This window comes from Pteropus medius, unplaced genomic scaffold, assembly GCF_902729225.1.
Source record: "Pteropus medius unplaced genomic scaffold, Ma_sr-lr_union100, whole genome shotgun sequence".
Taxonomy (NCBI): Eukaryota; Metazoa; Chordata; class Mammalia; order Chiroptera; family Pteropodidae; genus Pteropus; species Pteropus medius.
In genome coordinates this window covers 26,083,301-26,111,053 of record NW_024355205.1, presented here as the reverse complement: position 1 = coordinate 26,111,053, position 27,753 = coordinate 26,083,301, and the positions used below count along the sequence as shown (strand labels likewise).

General features: G+C 37.3%; 1 protein-coding gene across 7 annotated transcripts in view; it reads left to right on the top strand.

The window, feature by feature from the left end:
• The window catches only part of APP (amyloid beta precursor protein), a 239,073-nt gene that overhangs the window by 73,565 nt on the left and 137,755 nt on the right, over window positions 1-27,753 (top strand). For all 7 annotated transcript variants that reach the window (XM_039858092.1, XM_039858090.1, XM_039858089.1 and 4 more), the window contains exons 4-5: window positions 22,160-22,272; window positions 24,198-24,391. In XM_039858092.1, the coding sequence (XP_039714026.1) occupies window positions 22,160-22,272; window positions 24,198-24,391 (307 nt within the window). The remainder of the gene's footprint in view (window positions 1-22,159; window positions 22,273-24,197; window positions 24,392-27,753) is intronic.

Sequence of the window (27,753 nt, the reverse complement as noted above, 5' to 3'; positions counted from 1 at the left end):
ATAGAGTCCCTCTGAGTGGGGAAGGACTTAGAAAGTGACGCTTCTTCCCATTTCCATAAGCAGGAAAACCTGTAGAAATGATTTCCTTCTACATAGGTGATCCACCAACACCAGTGAGTAAACCTTCCTTCTTCTCCTAGCTCCATTGTCCCCAGTTAACTGATTCTAATTCCAATTTGGTTTCATCTTCTCAATTTAATTATTGTACCTGCTATTATAAGTCTTCTTTCTGAGACTTTTAACCACTTGTGTTTTTCTTCTGAGATAAGAGTTATGGTAGCATGAATGATTTACTTAGTTACATCTTTAATTTTTGTCTTTTTTTTTTTTTTTACTGGAGATATATTCAAGAGTCATTAAGTAACATGAGTCATAAAGAAAAACAACAAATTTTGAAAATTTGCCTTTATGCCCTATGGGCGTTCTCTGCTGTCAGTGTTTTATTAAAACACAAAATCCATCTATGCAGGTCTCAGACGACAGGCACAAAAAAGAAATCTCAGTTTATTTGACATCATATTGTTCCAGTGCTTCTCAAACGCATTGAAAAGTGAATAGTGAGGGTAGTGGGCATCTCATTTGTAGTACATGCTAAGAATTGCAGTGGTATACTTAAAATAAATCTCTCTGATTACAAAAGTAATGCATGCTCATTGTAGGATGTTTACAAAATACAACCACTACCAAGAAATAACCAAAATCATTTGGCTTCCTTTCAGTCTGTTTTTTTTTTTCCCACGTATTTTTCGCTTTTATTATTTTTGACATTATGTAATTATTTTCAGTTTTATAACCTACTTTTTTTCACCTAAGATTTTTATAATATCATCATGAAATAAAATATTTTTGGGAAACAGTTTTCAAACTAGCATTAAACTAGACACTATAATGTGTTTATCCCTTATTTTGGGGTATTAGTTTATTTTGTTGTGGTTGTTATTGTGGGGGCTAAAAATAATAATACTTTTCTTCCCACCTTTTAAGTTCTTCTAGCCAGGCTAATATAATCAAATTATCAGAGACAGATTAACAAGAGAATATCAAATTTTAATACATGCGCATGGTGAATTCACATAAGCATGAAAATTCCAAAGACAGGTGAACCTGGGTGCATATGTCATTTTGGACAAAGGAGAAAAAGAGGGGATAGGGGTCCGAGAGTTCAAAAGTGAGAATGGGCAATTCACAGGTAACTGAAGAGGAACGGAACCTTCCTGGCAGGTAAACTTTTGTTAGACAATTCAGAAACAGTAAGACTTGGGGTAAACTAGTAACCAGGCCCCTGTTTGACACCCTCCCATCCACTATTCTCAATTCAAATTAAGCTGCTGAGGTGGACATCCTAAGAGTAGATCTTTTCCTCTGAATCTCTTAGGCAGGAAAGGGAAGAGGGTCAAAGGTTCTTTGTCTTATCTTAATAACCAGCTTAAAAAATCAAAGGCAAACTTTCAGTTCCCTTCATTATAAATGATGCTATGATAAACATCATGGCAGGTACCTTTGTATTCATTTTTTTTTATAATCAATTATTGGCTACAAATCTTCTAGTTGCTTTAGTAAAATAAATGTACGATATTTATTCATATCATTCAATTATGTATGAGAATATGGAGGAAATTTTTAATACTGATTTGTGATCCTGAGTTTAAAGATACCCCTACATGTAGTTATGTGGGTTTTGGTGGTGGTGTTGTTAACAAATTAAAAAAAACACTATAATTTCTATATTTGTTAATAATAAAAGGACTATTAAAATAACTTTTTTTCTCTAAATTTCCATCTTGATAAACCCTCAATTGACTATTCACAGAGAAATAAATTCTACAAAAATGGCCAGTAACGTATCTATTCATTGCGTAAGTATTTATTGACCACATAAATGTGCTCCATGAAGATAGGCAAAATGTGTTCCCATCTCTTTCAGAGTTTATAGTCTAGGAGTGAGTAAAGAGGAATTCTAGCTGAGGAATTTAAGGAAGACTTAGCAGGAAGTAGCATTTGAGCCAAGCTTTCAAGTACTGGAGAAGAAATGGACTGTCTAAATTTTAGATATTTAGACAAAGGGTGAGCAGAGTCCTGAAGGTAGGCCCGTAAAAGGCATGTATGGAGCATAGCTCATTGTTTTCAGAAAGATAAGGTAATTGTTTATAATAGGGTAGTAGTTTTTAAAAAACATTGTTGTTTTCATTTATAATAGATACTATTATGTCACTATTTTTAATTTAAATTTATATCTAAAGAATTATTTTCAGGTTGGTATTGAATATATACCTTTTTTATGAATGGTACCTTTGCTTTTTGGCAACTAAAGTTAGAATTTTTGAGGGTAGGTCTTTTTTTTAAAGCTAATTCAATTATAAAAAAAGGTGAATAAAAACTCAAGACTCACCTGCTGCTCTGGTTAGTCGTGTTTTGCCATTTTTATATGAGATACCAGCATTGTTCGAGTTGGACTACTGGTCGTATATGTATAATGGCTCTCTCCAAGAGAAACTGGCATATGAAAATGCAAAAAATTGAGATTATTATAGGCCATCTTTACAAGTGAGTTATGACCTCCATGTTTACTGCTACTGAACTCATGAAAAGCATATTCTGAGTTTAATTTCTCTTACATATTACTTTTAGATTGTTTCCATATATAAAACAGAGAAGACAGACGCTGGCATAAAAAAAAAATCACGTGTCACTTAGATTTCGCATGGTCACATTGTCTTCTGCTTTATTAACAAAAGACAGAAATCTCTTTAGGTGTAATAACACTTTAGCTGAATACAGTGGATTACATCATTTTGAGTTTATAATTTCGCCTTCTGAATGTTTGCCATTGGTACTGTCATAGTAGATCCGCGATGGTCAGAAACATGGACTTTTCACGCCAACCAGTAAACAGCTACTTCCTGGTTACATCTGCATAATTCAATCTCAAAGTCATTAGCTTGCTGACTTAACATAAATTTCATATGGAGAACCATAACATTTCCAGCTAACCTCACACTGTGTCTGTCGTCATAGACTTTTCTCTTTTCCTGATATAAATGATCACAAGGGAGTATGGTGGGGAATCAGGAAGGTAATTATTGACTTTCAACAAAGTTCTCATTTTTCCCTGTCAACTTCTGAGCCCCCTTTTCAGGTAATGTGTTTCTTGCCGTTACTTCCTACCCTGAGCAGAGAAAGGGAACAGATTTTTCCTTTTGGCTTTGGAACTCAGTTCTCACTCATCATGTTATTTTCCAAAACAACACACTTGAGATAATGTCGTGATTTTGTTTACCATTCTAGTTAGTAAATAATTTTCTAAAGGGCTATAGTAGAATATACGGTTTATATATGATGAAAGTTGTGCACGATTTTTTGGAATTTAGGGTTTTGTGTTTTATGCCACATGACTAATTATAACCAGACAAAGAATATAAAATGTATGGGAAAAACTTAGAGTGGTACACGTAGCTATTATTACTGTTCTTGGGGCAGCAGTGTGGCTTAAACCCCACATAAGAATATGGAATTTCTTGCCATGAAACCCCCAATTTTCATTATATTATAATTAGTGAACTATATTTTAAAAGTTATGTAAAATATGTTAGTCATAAACAAAGTCATCACAAAATATAGGAAATTTTTGATATATTTCTTTGGAAAAAACTAAGCAATGCATTTTTGTGGACTTAAAAATTTTCAGTATTGTGAATTAGGTACAAAATATCCTTATAATATCTCCAAATAATACTTATTAAAGTATAACTGTTTATTATGAAAGGAAGAGTTAATTATATTAAGAATACTGAAGTGAAATTAGAGAAAATAATTTTTCTCAAGTATTTCAATACATTTCAAAAAAGTAATTTGATATATATACTTAATGAAAGAATTGACTAAAATGCACTGAGAAGTAGCATCACGAATGTGAGAAATGTCACAAAGATGACACAGAATCTAAATCACAAGATAAGTTGTATTTCAATTTCAGTTTCAAAGGATGTAATGAAATGTTCAGATTTTAGTACTTGACACAGAAAGCTCTCAGCATTTGTTTCACTGTAGAGTTTAGGGATAAATGCTGTTCTCTTTCTTTTTTTATCACAGCACCGAGTGGCTTCATTAAACTTTCCCTCTCTTCCAGTTCCCTTGATAAATTTCAGTTCCTGCTGCTGATGTGTCTCAGGAGTCCTTTTTTTTTTCCTGTCAGTGAGTCTCAGGCTTTTGCTTTGAAACCTGATGGTGAAGGGAGGTCCCAAGGTGACAGTTGTGCACCAGTCTGGAGAGCAGCTAGTCCAGAGAGGAGGAGAATGGGGAGGGTCCCAGGAGGATGATCTCCAGGAAAAAAACTGGCGCTGATGCATTACCTGATGGGCTTGCCTATACTTAGAGTTCTGTTGTAGCGTTTGGGAAAAGTACAGTACTGATGGATGCATAGATAGTCATGCAAATTTTAAAATGGGACAAGTATTAACTTTAGAAAAAGAAAAACAAATGTTAAAAATTGACAAAAAGCTGTAAGATAAAGAACGTGTCACTGCCCAGGCCTGAGCAGTATTGGCATAGCCATGATGCAGATGCTGTACACGTGATAAAACTCTACTGGACAGATAGTGAGAAGGGAAAGAAACGGGTGGGGTCAAATTTGAAGTTTCACTTCCCATAGTAGGAAGGCCTGAAGTGGAAAAAACCAGAAATAGCTATTTAAGCACAGAGTTTAGAAATAACAGGGATATACAGCAGAATAGGCACCTAAATGAGATGGCAATGAGTGACTTAGTACCTCTTCTTGCTGCAGAGGAATTTTCAAGTAGATCTATGGAAAGTTGAATTTAAGGCTTCCAGTCATTTTTTTAATCTAGAAAATTCCTCTTAAAATTAAAAGTTGCAAGTCAAATTGGTATTAAAGAGGTGTCTTTTTTTAGCTGTCTGACTTTGAGTTGGATAAAGCTATACTGTGATTTAATAGAGCTGAGCTTTCTGTGTATTATATACCAACTTTAGAAGATATTTGCTTTTCCTCGGATCTAACATGACTATATATGTGCAGAATTACCTTTATACCTATTTTACAGAATTTAAAGCAGAATTTCACTCTCTTAGACATTGTAGAGGTTTGTAGTTGTGATCACTGTTCCTCTGGAAACGTGCTCATCTTCTCGACTAATGTCAGGTTCCAATCTTAACGTGGTTAAAACCAGGCTCCACTTCCCCAGAAATTCTCCCCCAACCACAAATCCTAATTAATAATCCACTTTATGAACTTTTTAATGTAAGTACAATGTGGGATTGCTGTAATAGTGAGTTAGGGAGGTGGTGTGAGCTGGAATATATGGTAGAAGCTTCTTCAAAGAGCCTGATATGGATCCTAAAACATAGAGAAAATGAAAAGATATGAATGAGAACATAGGTATGGGGATGTCTAGGGGATACTAGTTTGTGTTGGTAGTGTTGGTACATAATGTTGGTTCGTAATGTTGGAAAATTAGAATAGAACTAAGATGGTTGATTATGTAAATTGGAATAGTATCGAAATCACTTTTTTTTTTTAATTTGGAAGGACATTAAATTCACTCGATTATTTCTTTTATATGTTGTCCAGAAAAATATCTGAGCATTCATTGTGGGTTTTTTTTTATCTTGAACTTGTCATGAATATGCTAAAATCAAATTTAAGATATATATATAATTGCATTCTTAGTCCGTTTTACAGTGTATATTCTGTGCTTCAGGATAAATCTTTTCATTGTGTCATTTCTTTTAATAGGTGGTACAATTGGATTAGAGAAAAAACTGCTTGTACTCTGGAGTAACATTTCCATAAACGGTAGTAACCGGGCCATATAGCTCCTCATCATCTTTGAATTTTAATTGCAAACCCCCTGAAAAAGAGAGTGATAGGTTGGCAGAAATTTTACAGTGGATCTGAGGGCCTGACGAGAGGAAAGAATAATTGGAGAGCTATATTGGGAATAAACAGTAAATGGTGCTGAACACTAAGAAGGCTTTTCTGCAGCCTGTAAATTTGGAAATACACACATATATAGTCTGAAAGGTAAGCTCTATGAAAATTGGGACTTTTGTTTTATTCACTGAAATATCCTCTGAACTTTGAGCGTCTCTTAGCACATAGTAGGTACTTAATAAGTGCATAATGAATGAATGAATTGAGGACTTAGCTGAATATTGTGAAGAGGAAGGGAAAATAAAGAAGGCAGAGGTCGGAAAGCAGCAGTTTAACTTCCGTTAGAAGAGTCACTTAAGGTTACCATGAAAGTCGTTTACCTTACTTACTCTGGTATTGATCAACAGAGGAAGGGCAGATTTTATTTAGCGACCAAGAAGTAACAGGAATCTCAGATCAGGAAAGAGCTCAAGGTTTTTTTAGGTCTGGATAAAAGAACATTAAACTCTTATCTCTAGAAAATAGTAGCTAATCTATCGTAAATGTGCCTACTTTTAAGCTGATATACACCAGAAGCATCTGTGTATTGAGTTAAAACATAGATTAGATTAGTTAATGATAGTTTTATTATCCTTAGCTTTTAATTCTGATGATAAAGGATTGTTTTAACAGAAACCAACTTCTAAATGTTATTTATGGTAGTAATGGATTATTTCAGATTCTGTTATACCTTAAGAGTTAGAGTAATATTTGCGTATGGTAACCATTAATTCCTATCGTATTTAAATGCCTTTATTAAATGATGAGATGAATGTGGTATTTAGTAGGTTCTTCATGAGTAGATTGGAAGTACTCTATTTCCAGAGGTTTAAATCTTTTCATGTCAGTAAATTTGGGGGCCATCCTACTGATTTATTCATTAGATGCCTGTATTTTCAAGACTGTTAACCCAGCTAGAGTCCCCTACATCTTTCCCTTCAGTGTTGACTCCGTTGCCAGAATACGGTACAATCTTGTTTTTCTTTATTTTTTAAAGCTTTGGCTGTCACCGAAGATCCCATCTTCTTTATTGTATGATATCCTTATCATACAATACTCCTGGGCTGCAGGAGTTCTGTGAGTAGGTCACATAACTCTTTCCTCTTTATTGAAAACTCGGACTTAATTGTCATTCAGAGGCTTATGATGTTCTGTATTCTCCAAGCACATAGCGCATAATAGGCTCATTCGTTATGCCAAGACATTATTCTATGTTTTGCTGTTTGAGATAATTTGAGTTTAGTTTTCTTATTCCACTTTTGTTCTCATTGTAATTTTTTTAGGCAGAATTCTTTATTGAGTCTAGAATTATGGATACCACTGCACCTATTATCTTCAGCAGGTTCCATGACCTTACTGCATCTCATTTTTGACTTCATAATGACCTTTGGTCAGTAGACCCTTTATTTTCATTTTATATATCTGTGAATTTTAGCCTCCTCATATTTCTCTACTCATTAGAGATCCCCGAATGCTCACATCAATCCCTTGACCCTGTATCTTTAACCTCCACTGTTGATCTACCCATTCACAGCTATGCTTCTTGGATGGCAGTCAGCCAGCCATTCCTATTTTTTCTCTCTCTCACCTCCAACTCTCTGCATAGTCAGCTGCTAGCAGGCATCCATCCCTTCAGCTCCAGTGAAGGAGTTCTTTGCTGCCTTTAATGTTGTCACATCCATTGGGCACTTTTCTGCCCTTCTTAACCTCTCAGTGGTATTCACGTGTTGATCACACCTTCTCCCCAAACCGTAATTATGCTGCTGCTTCTGTTTTTCTGTCCGCTGACTCTCATTCTCTTTCTATGGCCCATTTTTCTGCAATCCACTCAAGAAATCCTCAATATTAGTGTTTTATAGGAGTCTTCCTGGGTTGTTCATTTTCCCACAATACACTTACTGACTAGGAAACCTGATCAATGCAATGGTTTCCCCAAATCCTGGCTTGATGATTCCTGAGTCATTATATCCACGTCAGGCTTCCAAGTGTTTATTGGTCATCAGACTTGATGTGACTCCCAGAGTGTTGATAATCAGCCTTGTCTCTGAAGGGCAAGGACATACAGAGTACTGCTAATAGTACACAGTATTTGCTCTTAGCTCACTGGACATTTCGTCTAAGATATATGCCAGTTTCCTTATAAATTAAAGTGGTAAATTTAGGCTTCCCTGGTTAAACAAAGAACATGTGAGCATGGATACCTGTTTATTCCATTTTTCTCTGTTGGTTTGTTGTACTATTTGGGATAAGAATTTGTTTTAGGCAAATGATAAGATTGTTTTCAGGTCTTATTAAGATCTCCTGGACCCTTGATTTCCAGATTTCCATGCATAAGAATTAATTAGATTTGAATGAGCTTAATGTGGAGCCCTTGCTATTGATGTACAAATAACACCTTATACTGGGATACCACTGTAATCTAGGGATTTTGTTGTTGTTTTGCTTTGCTTTTTCTGCCAGTTAATGACAACTAGTACACAAGAATAGAATGAATCAAGCCTAAATCCCTAGGAAGTATTCAGGTATGGATTTTTCACATTTTTTAATTAAACATAATCCTCTCTTAAAATTTAATTTTAAAAAGCATTTTAAAATACTTTAACTTAAAAGTAAAAAATTCTTGCTAGCCATATAGATAGATAGAGAGGTGCGATCTCCAGATTGGGATTAGCATCTGACACGGTGAGGAGATCTATAACTAGCTAGAGATTATACCTGGAAGGAAGCACATTATATCGTCTGAAAGCAAAACATGGAAAACTTTCCTAATGTAGGAATGTCAGATAAACAGCTGCTTAAATGAGTAAAGAATGATAAGGTGGTCTTTGCAAGTTCTCAGAAGTCCAAGAAAACACACATATTACCTATTATTTAATTGTTATAGTCGGTGAATGTTCATTAGCACATGAGAAGTGTTATCAAAGATGTCTTTTGTACTTATTTGCTGCAACATTGACTTTTTAAATCATCATCCCTGTTTGCTCAAAAAGGTGGCTTCCCATTTATGGTCTTAAAAATACACATTTTTCTAAAAACTTTTGTAAATAGCCAGCTACCCTGTTATAGAAATTTAAAAGGTAAAGCTTTGAGATATCCAGACAGGTTGAATATCAACCAGAAATGAAACGTCTGGAATTGTTGTGTAATGGCAGGGGAGGGAAGGATGTCAGGTCAAGAGAGGGAACTGGCCCTTTGCTTCTTTTGTCTGGGAGAAAGGGCGACATGCCTTCCTTGTGGGTGACCTTGAGTCGACACTTCATCAAAACCTTAAATGGGTCACCTTCAGCTTATATAATGGAGATCCCATGGCCTGTTAGCCTGATTGCATTATTAGAAAGCCTGTTTTAGGCCAGAAAATGGCAAATCGCTTACATTTTTCCTAGACAATTCTGATAGCCAGATATTCTTGCCAAAAATCAAAGTCTTTCCTCAGCATTTTCCCCAAATCGCAGTGTTTCCAGGTTAAAACAACCAAGACCCTAAGTATAGTTTTCCTCTAATCTACGGTTAGGTCATCTTTACAATTTTAAACGAAAGACAGAAACTGTATTATTTAGAATGAGAGCTACTCTAGAATTACCCCTCTGTGATTATAAGCCTTGATCACACATAATTTCCTCATTTATATATGTTACATAAGAGCTTTGCTTTCTTCGTGTGTCTCTTCCATACTCAATAGGGCCTTAACTTTTGAAAAACTAGTTAAGATTTTAGTTTGATTTAAAGGGTAGCTTCTGCATACCTGGAATGCTTGCTCTTCAAAATATTTGCTCCCTGGAGAGGTCAGCTGAAGATGGCATTTTCAGTGACTTTGGATTGTTGACCTGGAAGATGTGGAGGTGATGGAATGGGCTTTGGCAGGGTTCCACTGCCTTCTGCTTGAGGAGAGCCAGGATACGAGGGTGGGACTGACTGCCTTCAGCAGGGAAGAACTAGTCTGAAGATGTTTGGAGCCTGAATACGCCTTCCTCAGACGCCTTTGCTTGATTGTTTACGAGGATTTTAAGCTGCAGTGTCCATAAATGTGCTTCGACTTGTAGTGACACATTCGAATGATTTTGCATCTAAACAAACGCATTCGCTCTTTGTTTGGTGTGTGAAATTTGAATGACACTTGTGCTCTGTCAGAAAGGAACAGACGTTTTCATTAAAAAAATCCAGTCAAGCAGAAAGTAGCAAAGCGAGCAGAAATTTTCATTTACATCCATGATTGAAGATGCAGTGATAAAAGCAAATTACTAGGTTCAAGAGTTGCTGTGTTTTCATTCTGTTGTGTGACACGAGATTTTGTCAATACAGAAATAGTTTTTAATACTTATTGAGGAAGACACCGATCAATATTCTCAAATTGTGCATATCTTTTAATGGACCTTACATTTTCCTAGGGATGCGTTATCCTTAAACAGATTTCCAATATCTCCTTTGTTATCAAGTCCATTATTTATTTGTTATAATGTGGGCTTTCTGTTTTATTGCTACAGAGATTTATAGTAATTTCTTAGCTTTTACTTGTGCATATCAGCAGTTGTAAACAGATCACTCAGCTGGGCCAGACCTAGAATCCATTATAAGACACTAGGTGAGAAAAGTGTGGTCAGAATTTTTCAGGGGGAATTCTCTACTAAATAGTTTGTGGTTACACCTTCTGGAAGTCTTAATGTGGTAATTTCCTGCCCCAAATCTTCTTCCTTAGAAGTCCAGAAATTTAATTCTTTCAGCTCTCTCAGGAGTGATAACCCCTGGTAAATTGATTTACGACAATGAAACTAAGCCTCGTTTGCCAGTCTGAGTGGTAATTTCCGAGTTTGCAGGAGAAGAGTAGCAGAGAGAAGAAGAGAGTCTAATTTAGCTGGTCTCCATCCCTACCAAAAAGATCACGTGATTTTTAAAACACTACTCAAAGTAGAGCTGGTTAATTTCTAAAACATCTTTGTATTGAAAAGCTTGATGAATCGTGCATACTTATTATATTTTTATTCTATTAGATATTGTGTCTCTCTTCCCTAATGGTACAGTAGCAGAATTCTAATCCTTGTTTCTGTGTTAACAAAGCCTTAGGAATTTAGAGCAATGTTTTAAAACCAGTAAAGGGTGTGCTTAATTCCAAATATCATATCAACATCATTTCATTTTTTGTTAAATGTGATATATATTTTTTTTCTTTTTCATTCTGTCTCATGCCCCAAATGGTTTTGCATCTTTTAGGATATGATTTTTTTTTTTTAATTTTTCCCGAGAAGTTTTGAGTTGGAAACCCCTGCAGTACAGAATAGCATTTATCTCTCTGATCATCAGGAGACAACTCCATTGTCTCCTCAAGCTAGGCATTTCAAGTCTAGGCTATACACAAGAGAATCCAGAAGGGACACTTAAGAAGCCCTCAAGGAGCACAGTGTGGCAGTTGGGTATTAGGAGACAGGTTACCTGGGACAACAGTCTGGGCATCATGAGCATAGGCGGTGGCCGCTAGAAACGGAATGTAGGCAGTGAAACCTCCTCTGCTAACCTTAGCGAGTGACGAAGAGTCCAGGGATGATGAGTAGTTGTAATAGATGAAAAGGAAAAGGGAGAACTAAGAGGAATAGTTTTCTGCTCAGGAAGTGGTGTACTGGAGTTCAGAATTTCAGAACATTTCTACATGTGACATGATCTGAGGCCCAACTTTCGATGTAGGGACAGTTGGAGTGGAGGAGAGGTATAGCCTATGGGGATAGGGACACAAATGAGTGATAAATATTTATTGAGAAAATAGAAGCATAGCATCGTGGGAAAGGGGACCTGGGTTTTACAACCACATTGATTTATCAGTGCCACCATTTGGGCTCCCCCAAAATGTTGAATGTTAGTTCTTTTCCTTCTCTTGCTTCCACATAAGATAGATTTCAATCCAGTGAGCAGGAATGGCTTGTTGTTCTTCGGGTACAGTTCCAGAATTTGATGGTCAGTTGGCAGTTAATTCTAATCTAGTACATTTGCTAAACACAATACTTTCTTAAGGAGGTGTCTCGCAAGGGAATGGAAATATCAGTCGAAAAGTCATCACTGACAGGAGAGGAGGTTGTTAAATCCTTCGGACCCAGGGCGGGGTGACTCCCCCGAGTGGGGGACTCAGGTCCTGCACTGAGAGAGTCCTTTACTACGCTCAGGAAAGAATTCAAGCGCATGCCAGAGTTAGAGACAAAAGGAAAGTTTATTAGCGAAGGAGTGACACTCCATAGACAGAGCCGTGGTCCCCTCTTAAAGACAGAGTATGAGAGAGATGCTGGGTGTCCGAGGAATTCAGTTTAAATCTGTTTTCCTTTCCGGGGGGTGGGTATGCAGCATTAAAGACATGGGGATGTATTCGTTAGTCATCTCAGCAGGAATCTTCCTGTAGGTTCCCGTGGTCTGGCCGAATGCCAATCAGCCAGGTTCCCTTGTCAGGCAGCGTGGAGCAAGCTCTAGATACAACCTGGTTTAATATTTAGTCCATTTGTGAAGTTCTCATGCCTCTTCTCTGTATCATTTAGTCGTGTGTGATATATCTGAGTGAGAAGGGAAGAGCAGATGGTAGAGGATAGTCTTACTTTGTAATCAAAATTATTTAAAGATGAGTCAGTGAGAGGGAAAGAACAATTAGTTTAAGACAGAATGGGAGAGCAAGTGCTATTGGTTGGTGGAAAGCTAGAGAAGAAGACTGATGTGATAGAGGGGACACTGAACTTGGGGGCTGAGAAGAGACTGATGTGTTTTGTTTGTTGCTATTGACCTTGAAAGAAGAGATGCAAAATATTGTTGGAGAAAGGTCAGACAGTAATTGGTTGGAAAGAACAGTTGGGGGCTTGAAAGTAAAGGTTCACAGAGAGATGATCTGTGAAAGTGCCTCTTCCTGCCTTAATTATAGCCTACCTCACACATGGGTTTCTGACTGTGGTATATGGAAAAAAACATGTTGTGTATTTTTACCTCTCCATGTAATTTAAGGTTTTGGTAATAACTAGTGGTTCTCTTGCCTCACTATGCATCAGCCTGATTGGTATTTTGTTAGCAATTATGTGGCTTTTAAAAAGCCCCATATATAACCCTAATTAATTGCATCTTTAAAATCTATCAAGTTATGAATTTTTTAATAACTCAGAAACAAAGTATTAGGAGAAAGCAGCCAATGAGGATACTTGTATTTTCAAGAGACAAAATAGAGAATATCTGCCTTTTAGCTCATCTCTCAGAATATAGAAGACCGAACTAGGCTAAAGATAATTTTCAGTCTAAAGGAGACAACCCTTAAATTCCTGCATCTGAATTCACCACACACTTATAAATACAAATTCTAACATGAGAACTGCAAAAAGAGAAATGGGGGGAAGAAAGGCTGTTTGAAATCTAGTGATATTCCTCTGCGTGCTTAAAATGTATGGTATTCTGATAGCATATAGAACTGTGTATACAATCTTCTCAGTGTATTCAAACTTACTATTTATTTCTCTGTTTGGGTCTGCATCTTTGGATTCATATTTTCCCCCATAACCTCAGCCTGTCTACATTTAACTCATCACTTCTTAAAAGATATCCCTAATCTCTGAAATTTGACATTGAGCTAGTACTGCCCAAAGGTGGCCGGCCACTCGTTGGCCTCATGAGCCCTTGAAGTGTGGCTAGTCCAAAGTGACATGTGCTGTAAGTGTAAAATATACTCCAGGTATCGAAGAGTTAGTCTGAGGGAGAAAAAGAAGAATGTAGACAATCTTAGCAACAATTTTTTACGTTGTTGTATATTGACACGATAAAATTTAGGATATACTGGGTTAAATAATTTTATCCATTTCTTTTCACGATTTTAATGCGGCTACTAGAAATTTAAAACTACCTACATGGCCTGTGTTGTATTTCCACTGGACAGTGCTCCGTGCTCTTCCGGTGTGGGACTGTGTCTCAGTTCTTTGTACCCTTCATGGAACTGGGCACAGAGGGGCATTCAGCAATACTGAGTGGTAACAGAGATGATCTCTTAAAATCAAACCATGTTGTGTTAGGCTTTAATATTTATTCTTGTCCCCATCCTATATGAATCTCTGTGGCTAGGAGCCGTTGTTAGCCTCACCTTTTAATATATGGAAAACACCACATTTTCGGTCATTGTCTTGTTTTCTCTCCTCTGGCATCACACATATAGAGTTCTTTCTACCCATTTGGTATCTTCTGTGATTTAAGAAACAGAAGACAAAAAGGAACAACTTGGCTCTTACGAACGTGTGAAGAGCATTCAATCCTTAAGGTGGTACCAAAGTGACACATCTGTGGCACAGGGCCTAGGTTTACGGAAAGAGGGCACGAAAGATTTGATTTTAATTTTTAAAAAGGACAAAGCATATGAAGTACCTAGGTTAGTCAAATTCATAAAGACGGAGAGCAGAATGCTGGTTGCCAGGGCGTTGGAGGAGAGGGGAATGGGGAGTTATTTAATGGGTTTAGAGTTTTGCAAGATGACAGAATCGTGGCACCTGTGACTGTATTTAATACTACGGAACTGTACACTTAAAAATGGTTAAGATGGTAAATGTATGTGTATTTTACCACAAAAGAAAAAAGGTACACCCCCTAAAAAGTGTTTCATAATGCAAGAACCCGTAACTTAAAAAAATAAAACCTTAGATTAGTGATAATGGATTATCTTAAGTAGACCCTTGCTACCTGAAAGGACTCGCTTGGGTGCTTGTTAGAAGGGGAGATTCAGTCCCACTGTGCAGACGTGTTCAGTCAGAGACTGCGTTTTAACAAGATCCCCAGGTGATCCAGGTGCCCGTTAAAGCTTGAGAAGCCCTGCTCTAAACACTATTTCTCACAGTGTGGTCCATGAGCCACCTGAATCAGAGTTCCCCCAGAGAGGTCTGTTTTCAGGCACATCCCAGCCCGTCAGGTCCAGGTTATGGGGCTGGAGGCAGGAGGGGTCTACAAGCTGATCCGGCATCCCAGGTGACGCCGAAGTACATTAGAGTTTGTGAGCCCCCTGACCTGGAGAGATATAACAACCATTCTTTTTGTAATTACACCTTTTAACTGATGTTGGAATTATTACAAATATGAGCAACAAAAAACACCCGTTATTGATAAAATCAAGACTGTGAATAGTAATGCAGCAAAAAAGAGGCAACAGGAACAGCACCTAGCACTGAACTAATGTTGTGTTGGTCGTTGAGGAAGCCATGATTTCTGAAGTTGCGGAGCACTGTAACGGTGTACTGGGCTGTCGCGAGCATTATGACCGAGTCCGCCTGGTTTTGTTCTTAGCCATGCATAAACCCTATCAGGCAGCCCTGAGGTGACACCTCATATGTAAAAGGGAATTGAATCTTTACATTTCTAAGACAAAGTTAAACTTAGCAAAGAATTTCTCTTATTATCAATGTATGTATGATTATTTGCCACACATCACACAAATTATGGAGTTAGAGATTTGCCAAGAACGCCTAAAACCGAGCCTTGTCTAGTTATTGTAAGATGGTATAGAAGAGAAGCCCGAGTTGGTGAGATCTATTTAACTCTAGTTCTTTTCAGCTACAGTACATCTTTTAAGTCCAGAATGTGGACACGGAAGCAGATAGTTATGTCCCTATTACATGAAATTTTATGTGGGAGGCTTCAGCATTTTTTTTTTAAGTAGGCTACTTTTTTTAAGTTTTAGATTTACAGAAAATCCGAGAGGCCAGTCCAGAGTTCGCATGCACTCCCCTGCCGAGTTTCCCGTGGACATAAAGCGCCCTCTTCATCCTGTCATATCAAAGGCACATATCAGTGTGATATGGCACTGTTGATGTTGACCTTGATCACCCAGCCTGGGTAGTACTCCTCAGGTTTCTCCACCGTTAAGTTATACTTTTTACCCCATTGCCTGCTTTATTCTCTGGAAGGAAGTCACTCTGCATAGCCCATAGTGAAGGAGTAGACAATTAAGCGTCACCTCCTCAAAGGCAGAGTATCTGTGTAAATTATTTAGAGTTCTTCCACACAGGAGATTTGTCTCTTTTCCACCATTTATTTATTTACTTACTCAGTCGTTTGGATTCATGGATATTTGTTTTATGCTTTGAGTTATAATCCAGTGCCACTCTATGTATGTTATTGCTCAAATTATTCTAGCTTTGGCCATTGTGTTCCTTTGATGTACCTTGTTTTTTTCCTCCACAAGATGCTCCAGACTCATCTTGCATATTTTCTTCTCCAGTCCTAGAATTGGCTATTTCTCCAGGGGGCCCTGGATCCTTTTATTGGAGAATAATATTAAAAACTAAGATCTGGATGCCAGGTGTGCTCATTTCTACTACAATGTCTTTGCCCTCAGCTGACAGCATGAGGCATTATATTTGTGTACACTCACGCTTGTATTATACATAACTATAAATATTTCTATAGCTAATTATCTCTATCTATATTAAGCCAAACATGAGCTCATCTTGATGTCTCTGACTCGCATGTATTACCACATGGATCATTCTCCCTCCTCTCCTTGCTGATCTGTGAATTCCCACTCTCACAGTGAGGAAGCTGGCTCCCACCATTCACCATCCATTTACTTAATTGTTCAATTGCCGTACACTTGCAAGTAGTATCAGAATTAACTCGTACTTATGTGAGGCTTTTTAAAAGCTTCGAAATTGCTGACACTTGTTTATTTTGTTTCTGTCTTTTTCTTATATATGTCCTTTGCACTATTTTTATTATTTTAAGCCCCGTGTCATTTAGAGCCTTGGTCAAAGGCTATGTCTCGTACTCAGCCTGCCATTTATGTATATATTTGAGGCTGGGCTCCATTCTCTTTAGTGAATTAGAGAGAGGATTTTAGTGAAACTTTTAGTTTTCTCTTCTTTTGCCTTTACGTCATCTTGATCCATTTAGTTTCTGCCATTTGGCAGATAGTTCTGATCCTAAGAATGCCGTCTTTCAGTTTTTACTATTATCCAGTAATAGTTACTATGAAATGTTGGTGATAAATCAGGCACTTCTTAAAGCCACATGGAATTCATTCACCCTCATATCCTCTTTGAGAACCCAGTAACTACCCACTCTCTGAAGCAAAAACCGTAACTGTTTTATTACATGGAAAATTTGTTGAGAAGTATTTTGGCTGCTTCTGTAAATGTTCTTATCGTTGTAGCTGCCCCAGTGCGTGGTTCTGAGGACAATGTGAAATGATGCACACTAAGTATTTAAAGCATTGCCAGGCGCAGAGTCCAAAATTATCGAAACTATCGGCGTGTTATCTTCCAGAGCCAGATCTAGGCCACAGACCATAACACGATGAAGGAAACGGAGGCTTTGCTATTTTTCAATAATTCCATTGCTAGAACGTTCTTACCTCTGCTCCCCTTCCACCCCTTTCCTGAATTTTCTTTAACTCTTGAGAGACAAGGAAGGGAGGATACACCTTGGGCAGAAATCTAGAGAGCTTGGACAGTTCCAGCCAACACCACTTTAATCTTCGCGAAGTCTGAGAAGCAGTGTTTATTCGTCAGAGCTCTCTGTGCTTTAAAGAACCTATGTGTGGATCTGGAATTTTTCATCAGTCTAGTAGTCAGTGCTGCTCAAAATTTTAGCAGTCTCCGCTGTGAGAAATTTTGCTCTTTCCTCTGACACCCTTTCCCCTACTGCTTCTCCCTGTGCGTGATTCATGGTCCTTTTCGGTTTACTCGTAGGGCTTTATACTCTTAATTCTGTCTTTCTCCTGGCATCATCTGTCTTTTGAAAAAGCAACATAAAGAAATTTAAAAATGCATTCCTATCTTTGAATTTTCCCGATATGGGAGACTCTGCTACTTGCCTTTTTGATATTCATTCCCATTTCTTCCTTTCTGAAAGTGTCCCATATTTTTTGTTCACGGTGACAGCGTGTTCAGCTGAAAATACTTTCGTGGATGCCCTTGCAGCTCAGTGTGGCCAGATAACATAGTAACGACGTACAAAATGTAGACATTGGAGAGGCTGTCCCTCCCATGTGAAAAAGCAAAGCATCCTTAGGGCCTAAAACCAAACAAAAGCTTCATCCTTCTCTGTGTTCCTCCTGTTTTCTGCCTGGAACTTGGACATGAAGTCTTAAGTTTCTGCGGTCATTTCGTGACTGCAAAACATGAGGACGAAAGCCAACTTGCTAGTGATGGCATTACAGACGGTCAGGAATAGCCTGGTCCCCAAGAGCATCACTGGATATCTGCAGCAGCCTCAGCCTCAGTAACAGACTTTATGTGAGAGAAAGAATCCCACCATGGCTTTAGGCCGCTATTCATCATGTGTCCTATTCTATGCAGCAGAATGCGTTCTCAGCTGTTTTATATGGCTTGCTGTCTAACAAGTCTAGTTTTATTGTCAAAACAACTGCATTGTAGATTATAACATTACTTTACAGTCTAAAAGTGAAACTACTTAAAAAAAAAAAAAGAAAGAAATTGCCAAATAAACCATTTCGACCAAAGTTTAAATGACAGTGAGTTGAATTACCATACTTGCATGGAGAGTCCAGAGACCAAGGTAACTGGAGCTAGACAGTCCTCTCAAAACCACCAAAGCCATTGGATTGAGGCCTGCAGAGGCCCAGCCTAATTCAAAATGATTGTTGGCCTTGCTAAGACTTTTTAGTCAAGAAACTAAACCCAGAACTTGTTCATTAGCTTTGAAACGTTTCTTTCAGTTTCAGAGAGAGGGAGGGAAGGAGGGAAGGAAGGAGAGGGGGAGAGAGGAAGAGGAATGTAAATTGTGAATTTTTAAAACAAGGAACTAGGTTGTACGGTTATCAGTAAATATGCACATTGTATATTGATGAATTTATCCATTAGGATTAAATAGTGCCAGATTTTCTAAAATTTGGCATAAACAGGAACATGATTTCTCATTATGATACTTGTTATTTTGGTTTCTTTCCCTTGAATTTTTTTGAAAATTTTCATTACTCGAAGGATCAAACCAAATAAACAGATTTTAAAAACAAAGTACACACGGTTCCATATGGAAACTCTAGGTACATATGATCGTATTTTTTTTTTAATTAAAAAACTATTTTTAGAGCAAATTCAAGTTCACAGCCAAGTTGAGTAGAAAGTACAGAGTGTTCCCGTATAGTCCCTATTGTGTCATAGATTTTTGAGAAAAGTTCTTTTAGAATTAAAGAGAAAACATAAACCATGTGAAGCTAAGCCAATTTGTGAGAAAGGGTTCATTATACGTTTACCACTCCTTTAATTCTTTATTAAACATTTTTAACAGATTTTTGTGGTTTAATAGCTTAAAATTTCTTATGTGTAACATTCTAATGTGTTTTATCAATTTTGAAAGTAATATAAGCAAGGCTGTAAAAACCAGAGTCATTGCTAAATTTTATTTTAATGTTAGAGTACAATGAGTTTTCTATTCTGCCATTAGTCCTGAGGGCTTATTAATAAAAAAATACTTTACAAAGTATTAATCCTTTATAAAAGCAGTCTCATTTGCCGGAGCATATATTTCTTGGCTATCTGCAATATTAGAAAACTAAGAGCATCTTTACAATACAAAATGAAATGTCATTTTGCAAATTAAAAAATATTTAGATATCCTTACAGAAATTAATGCAGTACATGTTCTTTTGTTGAAATTAGATTTTACGGAGGTAACCGTCTTTCAGTGACTTGATCTTTACATTAAAAATCTAGTCCTCAGCAGATTGGCCTAAAGGCCAGTAAAACATGCCACATTGTTGTTTGGCAGCTGATACCCATTTTTGCCTCGAGATCTCTTTCAGGCCAAAGTTGAGATTATCTTATATCTGCTCCTGATAGTCTTGGGAACTGATTCAAATAGCCTTGGGCCAGGCATGTAATCTTGCCAGTCATTTCTTGTAAAATAGAAAAATATCACTTAGTATTTCAGACATTTGTAAATATGGCAATATGGTTTGACTGACCAGTACTGAGAAATGAGGCAGGCATCTTTAGGCCGTTGGTCACCTCTGGCCTCCTGTAGCCTTGGAAGTTGGGATGCTTCAGATATCAGATGTTCTTGCTAACAGCTCAGTTGATTGCCTGTCCTGAGAAGCCATGAAGAGTTTACCTGGGGAAGGTATGTTGGTTTTGGATGAGATTATTTTTATTTTCCATTCTCTAGCTCATCTGGATTTTAGTCTTTTTGTTGTTATTGTTTTATAGTATTCTATGTAAAATTTTTTTAAAAAGCGACATCACTTGCATTATTTTATTATGTATTTCCTTATAATTTATATCTTAATGTTTATCTCTGGGTCATTTGGTCATAGTCTCCTGAGGTTGGGTCACCTTAGATACATTTCTTGGCAGGCATTTCTCACCTGGGAAGTGAGTTTTATATTGTAAGAGATTCATCACACAGTCATTGTGGAGCTGAGATGCAGTGATGCACATGGAGCCCCAGCCACCGCCCTGGAGCAGGTGCCCAGGACTTATGGGTTCCTTCCCCCCCAAACCCCACCTACAGCCCGTGGAGGCCCACGTCTCATAGTTCTTGCATTTTCTGTAACTCACAATACAGCCCTGTGAGCTTCATCAGTTTTGTTAAAGATTTAAGGAATGACAAGATAAGAGGCTCTTTATTCCCTATGATTTGCTTAGATTTTTATCTAAATATTATTTATTAAAGTAAATACTTAAATATGATGAGCCATCTTGCATGTTTGAGCATGTTATATAAAAGGAATAAAAAGAGGTTTTTTTTCCTTCCACCTTCTTTAGACCCTTTATCACTTTTATGTTGCATTTCAGAAAACTTCATGTAGATATTATGAAAGAAAAAATTCTTGTCTTTGCTGGTGTGTGGACAACTTGTATTTCTCTCTTACTTGGAATCATTGGTTGGAATCTGATCTTGGCATGTCTTGCCTGAAGGATTGCAGTGCCCTACTCAGAGGTTGCCCAGCTTTCGTGGTCTCACTATGCTACTCCATCCTTCAGTTGATTGAAACATTTATCTGAAAAACAAATTTGAACATGTAGTTCCTGTTTAAAATATCTTTTGACCGATCTTGCCTCCAAAATGGTATCCAAAACCTTAGACTCTACAAGTGGAGTCCAGCGTATTTCTCGTTTCATTTACTTCTAGACTCCCTTTTCCACTTGTCTTCTGGTCTAGCCACAGTGGGCTTCTTTCTGCCTCTTCTACAGATATGCTTTGCCCTTTCTTTCTTCTCTCTTTGTACAGGAGGTTCCCTCATTTCGAAGTCCCTCTGCCTGCCATCATCCTTCCATCTGTCCATCTGTCCATCTGTCCATCCATCACAGTCGTGTTTGCTAAACGAGGCCAGGGATCGGTTGTAGAATGTTACCTTACATCTTGGAACTTGCATTTACTTCCTGCATGGCGTACTCATCCATTTAGACTCATCTTTAATGTCATTTCTATTTTGAGGTCATTCCCAGTACATCCAAGCAGATTTCGTTCACTCTGTTGGCCCAGCACCTTCTTCATTTCTGTTATAGCATTTAGCCTCTTCATTCAAGATAGTTATTGCCTACTATGTGCAGAATCTAAGCTAAAGGCTAGGGATACTCTACTGAACAAGACAAAAATTAGGCTCATAGCTTATGTATTACATTGTATTCATTCAACTTTCACTCTCATAAGAATGTGAGTTCTTATAGGACTTCATATAATATCTTTGTATCTGTGATACCAGCGATGCTAGAAGTAATTTGTGTGATGTATGTTTTCTTTCAAAATAAAAGTCTATGGAGTGGTTTTCCTAATCAAATTAAATTACAGGTGTGTGTATGTGTGTGTTACATGTATACACGTCTAATACATATGTGCATCTGTAGATTTTGTTTAGGACGTAGAAAAATGCTGAATTTTCTATTAGTTTATAAACCTCTTAAAGTGTCTGAGAAAGAGTGGTGGGCAGTAGTTGTATTGATTGTGCCCAGATGATTTCTTAGGCATTGTCAGTCTGTATTTTTCACCTTTGCTGCAGCTCTCTGTGTGATTAACTTCACAGTCAGAGATTCCTATTCATTAAAGATTTTACTTAAAACATGTAGGAAGTATCGTAATTATCAAGGTTGATGTGGCAGAAGAACTGGGCTGCTTAAGGACACAGAACTCGGCATTCCAAAGGTACCGGTCTTCCTGGGACTGATTGCTTCGTTATTCAGAAAGCTGATTAACTTCTCTGTGTCCTGTTAGCCCATCGTTCCTTGATACGATCCCTGTGAAATGACCTCTGTGACGCAGACCTAATGATACGAAGTGGTTTCTTCCTTGCAGTTGGCGAGTTTGTGAGTGATGCCCTCCTCGTCCCCGACAAGTGCAAATTCTTACACCAGGAGAGAATGGATGTTTGTGAAACCCACCTGCACTGGCACACCGTCGCCAAAGAGGTAGCAGCCCATCTGTTATGTCTTAGAGCAAAGATATCCTGGGACCGTGGTTAATGACATTTTAGAGGGTATTTCGAGGCAACGACTGCATTGATAAATAAGTTTTTTTCTATTATTTTTTTAAAAAATTGTCCGCAATTATTTTTAAGACGTCAAAAATATGGTCTATTTAGTTAGATTTATTATATTTCTATGCCATGTTTTCTAAATTAGAAACTATAACTTATACTCTCTAAACTTTAAAATGTACCTTTTCTTCAAATTATTTTTTATTTACCTCTTGTTTTCTTTGTCAATACAAAGTTTTAATATTTTAAACTTTTCCCTGCTTTCTATTGGGAAATGCAGTAGTAGAACAGGGAGTCACTTGTCCAATGCCAGCATGAAAGCTACAGTTAGTATTTAGTTTCTAAGTTAGGCTATCTCACTTTATGTTAAGCAGACCATCTTCTCTTCGTTTTTCCGTAGTGGATGAGTGGCATTAATCCTAGCCTTTGCTAACCTCTCCCTGCTTTTGGCAAAGCTGATCATAGACATAAGACAGCATAAAATGTCGCTGTTTGATATTACCACTGTCAAACTTTCTTTGTCCTTTTAATATACTATGAAGTTTTTCTGGTAAGTCTACATAGGTATAGTTTTTGTGTGGTGAGATCAGTCTCTTAGAGTCAGGCTCCTTTATCTAGCACAGTGGTTCTCAAATGGGGTCTCCAACCTTTGCTCTCCATCCTTCCTGAGGAACATGTGCCAATGTCTGGAGACATTTTTGGTTGTCACAGTTGGAAGGGGTGGTGCTATTGGCATTTGGTGGATAGAGGCCCGAGATTCTGCTGAATATTCTTCAGTAAACAAGACAGCCCGTCCTCCTCTTCTCCCCTACTCCCCAAGAATTATCTGGCCCAAAATGTCAAAAGTTTTGAGGTTGAAAAACCCTGATCGAACTCATTTTAACATTTGTATCATAGCCTTAAAGCTATTTGGCAAAAAATACTGCTTAAGATTTAGCATTAATTTTGCCTTTTATAAAATAGTGTTAATAATTTACTATAAAACAAAATTTTCTTTATATAAAAATGTGTTTGGGAGGTTTAAGAGCTTATTGATCTTAAGAAAACAAACCAGACAGTTTAAAACCCAGCTACCCATCTGACAACCTTATTTTTCATTGCTTCTTGAGTTTTCAAAAAATAAATTTTTGTTGCTAAGAAACAGAATGACTGTAATTCCTGTGAGGTCAAAATACACTCTGATATTTTCATTGTTTATGTATATGTGTTGAATTATTAATGTTTCCTCTGTCACCAGTAAAGGCTTTCAACGCTTCATGCTAATCTAGATTTGTGCAAATTTAGCAAATCTCAGCAAAGCAAAAATATATAAAAGGAGAAATCTCTAATGACTATATTTTCAGATTTATAGCAAAGAATAATTTCTTCTCTGCCTAGAATTGTTATTCTGGAAGTGAGCCAAGAGTTAGAATTTCTAGAACAAGTTAGGTGCAAGAGAGAGAAACTTTCGGTTATAATGGAGGTGGATGTGAGTTGGGGGTATACATGGAACTGTCACTGCTTCCTGACACACTAATGAAGCCAGCAAGCAAGGATTCTCTGCTACCTATTCCCTAGTTCAGACTTCCTCTACATCTTATTTCCCAATTAGTTTCCATTCCTATTGTTTTTCCTAATTTCTATAGTAGAACAACACATTCTTACTAAATAAATGATAAAGTTAAAAAATACATATACCAAAGTAGCTTGTGCTAAAGAAACTGTTGCAAATTCCACTCAAAATGCAAATGATCCTATCTGTTGTAAAACTGGTTCTTGACGTATGGGGTCTGCGTGTTGATTATTATATCTGAGCTTTTCTTACAAAGAAACACATCTGCACAGCCACGCTCACCGTTTTCTCCTTCCCGTTTCTAGACCTGTAGTGAGAAGAGTACCAACTTGCACGACTACGGCATGTTGCTGCCCTGTGGAATCGACAAGTTCCGAGGGGTGGAGTTCGTATGTTGCCCACTGGCCGAGGAAAGTGACAACATCGATTCAGCTGATGCTGAAGAGGATGACTCAGACGTCTGGTGGGGTGGAGCAGATACAGACTACGCAGACGGGAGGTAAGGTGGCCTTTGTGTCGGGCTCTCACAGGCACTGAAACATTGAGCATGTAGTTTTATTTCTTCTATGAATGTATCTTTCTGTTTCCCATTAAATAGATCTCTGCCCCATCCCACCAAAGTTTGTTATTATGGAAAAAAATGTAACCATGCGGTCCTATTATGTTTATGGACTACTGTTTAATCTTAATTTAATTAATCTACCATCACTGAGTTAATGTTAACTATTTTATTTTAATCTCAACGGTTGGGATTAAAATTCCACTGATGTTATAGTAGGTCAATGGTAATTCTACAGAGAATTGAAAACTGAGTGAATGACATGGCATTCTGTTTTGATCTATAATTTAGAAGTATTTTTGAACAATATTTGGGGATTAGTTAATCAATCATTAGCTAAATTTGAAATTTTAAGAAAGGTTTGCTTTGGTTTTCTTTTTGTTTGTTTTGTGGGTTTGTTTATTTGCCTTTTATCATCTTTTCCTTTCGAATGAAGTCAGAGGCATCTATAAATGTTTGATAAAGTTATTTAACTGTCTTTGATTTCATTATTGTTAAGAAATATATTTTCACCCCTTTTTCTTTGGGATCGTAATTCCATAACTTAGAGAGTCTTATTTTTTATTATAAGGCAGACATCTACATTCAGATCATAAAGCGATAAAACCAAAGCCTTTGGGTTAGAAATGCCATCTGATTCAGTCATCAATGTCATGCCCAGTCATTTCCCAAAAGGTGGGGATGATTATATCACATCTCTTTTTCCTTCAATATTTCCTCAGATGTTCCTCAGTGTTACAGATTTCCAGAGTTTTTTATAATCTAGTTTGTAGAATTAAAAAATAATTTTTACAAAAATGCAAATATATTTTACAAATATATAAGAATCTAGGCACACTGAGGAGTCCTCATTACCTGCCATTTCCTATCAGTTGGCAATGCCAGACTTCTCTTTAGTGGCTATTGCCCAGTTTTATCATGACTCTGTTTTTGTTAATTAAGCTCTTTTGTGTTCTTTAGTAGACTTAGAAAAAGAAGCTAAACAAACAAAGAAATAAATTAAAAAGAACAAAAGAAAGAAGGAAAAGTCAACTCTATGCTTACACTAATATTTCTTTATATTTATAAAAGTTTGAAAGTTAAATGATATAAACTCTATTTCGCCCAGGGCCGGAAACAGTGAGAACGGGATTTGCCAATAAGAAAGCTGAGCTTTTCCCCGTAGAGCGAAGTGGTTGTGTTCTGGGGCATGGCTGGTCCCCTCACCTGTGTTCCATGTGTCAGGTGCAGAAAAGTCTTTTGGTTTGGGTTTAATTGCCTCATTGTCTAAAAGTTGGAGTTGCCTAGTTCTACTTGTTTTTATAGCTTTTTAAAATTCTTCCTCAGTCATATCTAGATTTGAAAGTTTCAGTGACTTCTCGAACAAATTCTTGTCACGAGGGCTTTTACTGCATGATGCCAGTGCAGCCAGTATTACAAAGGGAAATTTGAGGCTGGACAGCCGTTTTCTTTGTTTAGAGTCTGTTGGATACTTTATCACTTCCCATTACTGAACTGGCTTTGTACTTAATGAACCAACCAAGTAGTAGTGAGTAAACCAAGGAAGCTCCGTGGCTGCTGTTAAAAATATGCAGAGCTAGTTGTGTATGTGTATAGCCTAGAGTCAAAGTTGGTGACCTGCTGTTCATGACCATTCATATACAAGGGACTTCTCTAAGTAAAAGTGGGTATTTTCACTTTATCCTGAGAGTGACAGGCTTTTTCCAGGCTTTCTTTCTAATTTAATTTCATTTCTTATGTCTTGTGAAACCTTTTTATTGGGAATAGATTTCAACATGTGTTGATTTTTCCTCCTACACTCCTTCCAACTCACTGAGATAATTGTGAAAGCAATTACTAACACCATATCTTGTGAAACCCTCTCAGTGGCCCTTTCTTTCTCTACACCCCTTCTTACCAGCCCTGGAAAGAGATCCACAGGGCTTCCAGTTCTAGCCCTGGGTTCCTCACTTATTTATTATTGTCATTCAACAACTATACCTTCTTTGATATCTATCTCTGTTTATACCAGTCTGTCCTCTGTTAAAATCGCCGAACTATAAGACACTAGTATGTTATTCTTTAACACTTTTTTTTTTCTTTTAACTTACTATATTACCTACTATTAACGCAGCTATACAATTCGTTATCCAAACCAGATTTGATACTGGGACCATAGTTAGAAACTAAAGGACCCAGACAAACTAGGTCATGTAGTCACACTACCTATTTCTGTCTTTAGTTACATCACCATCCGAGTTGATATCCAGTTGAAATGCTAGCTGGCTCTCCCAGTAACTTTCATTTATATTCCGTTTCTGCTGTGTACCACACAGTCATCACTTGGACTCTGTCATCCCTTAGGGTTTCGAGCTTTGACATTCCTCTCTGACCATGATCTTTCAGATCTTAAACCTGAAACACTTACTGGATCCTACTGAATTTTACCCTTTCCTCATAAACACCTCCCTAAAAAAGGCTTTTAGTCTAGTACCCTTTTTTTTTCCTTGTCATTTATAACCAATATGGACTCAGTAGATAACCATTTTTACACGTTTATTCAAATATCCTGGACTTGATACCCTTCCTATTTTCTAAACATATGTTTGTCAGTATTTCATATATGAGAAAAATTAATTTCTCTTTTTAATTGCTTCTGAGTTTTCTAAGGTTGACGTATCAAGTCGTGTAACCCTACCAGTTAATTCCATTTCTTATTCATACTGTAACATCAGCTGGGATCTTAATGTTTCTAGATGTACCTAATTATCTCTATTTGATGACCTATCACCTTTCAGAAAGCAGTTGATGCAAGCCAGTTATATTTCCTGTGGTTCCCAGCGTCATTCTCCTTCATGTTCTGCAGATGACGCCTCACAGTAATACTCTGAATTCCTGCATCGCGGCACCTGGCATTGGGTAGTTAGTTGCTCGGTACATGTTTGTTGAATAAATTAACCAGTTGTTTTCGCTGTATCTCATCATCTCCCGGTACCTTCTCCCATCCCTTTGTTTCGTATCTTTCCTTTCCTGATCATGCTGCATCTGAACTCTGGGTTCAGAACTTCCTTAACCTTTCCTGTATTTTAAAAATTTACTTAAGACGTTTTTTTTAATGCAGTTTTAGGTTCACAGTAAAACTGAAGAGAAGGTACAGAGATTTTCCAGTCCCTCTTGCCTCTACACATGCACAGCCTCCCCCATTATCCACATCCCCACCTCTGTGTGACATTTGTTACAATTGCTGAACCTACAGTGACACACCATTATCACCCAAAGTCCATAGTTACATATGGTTCAGTCTTGGTGTTGCCGATTCTAGG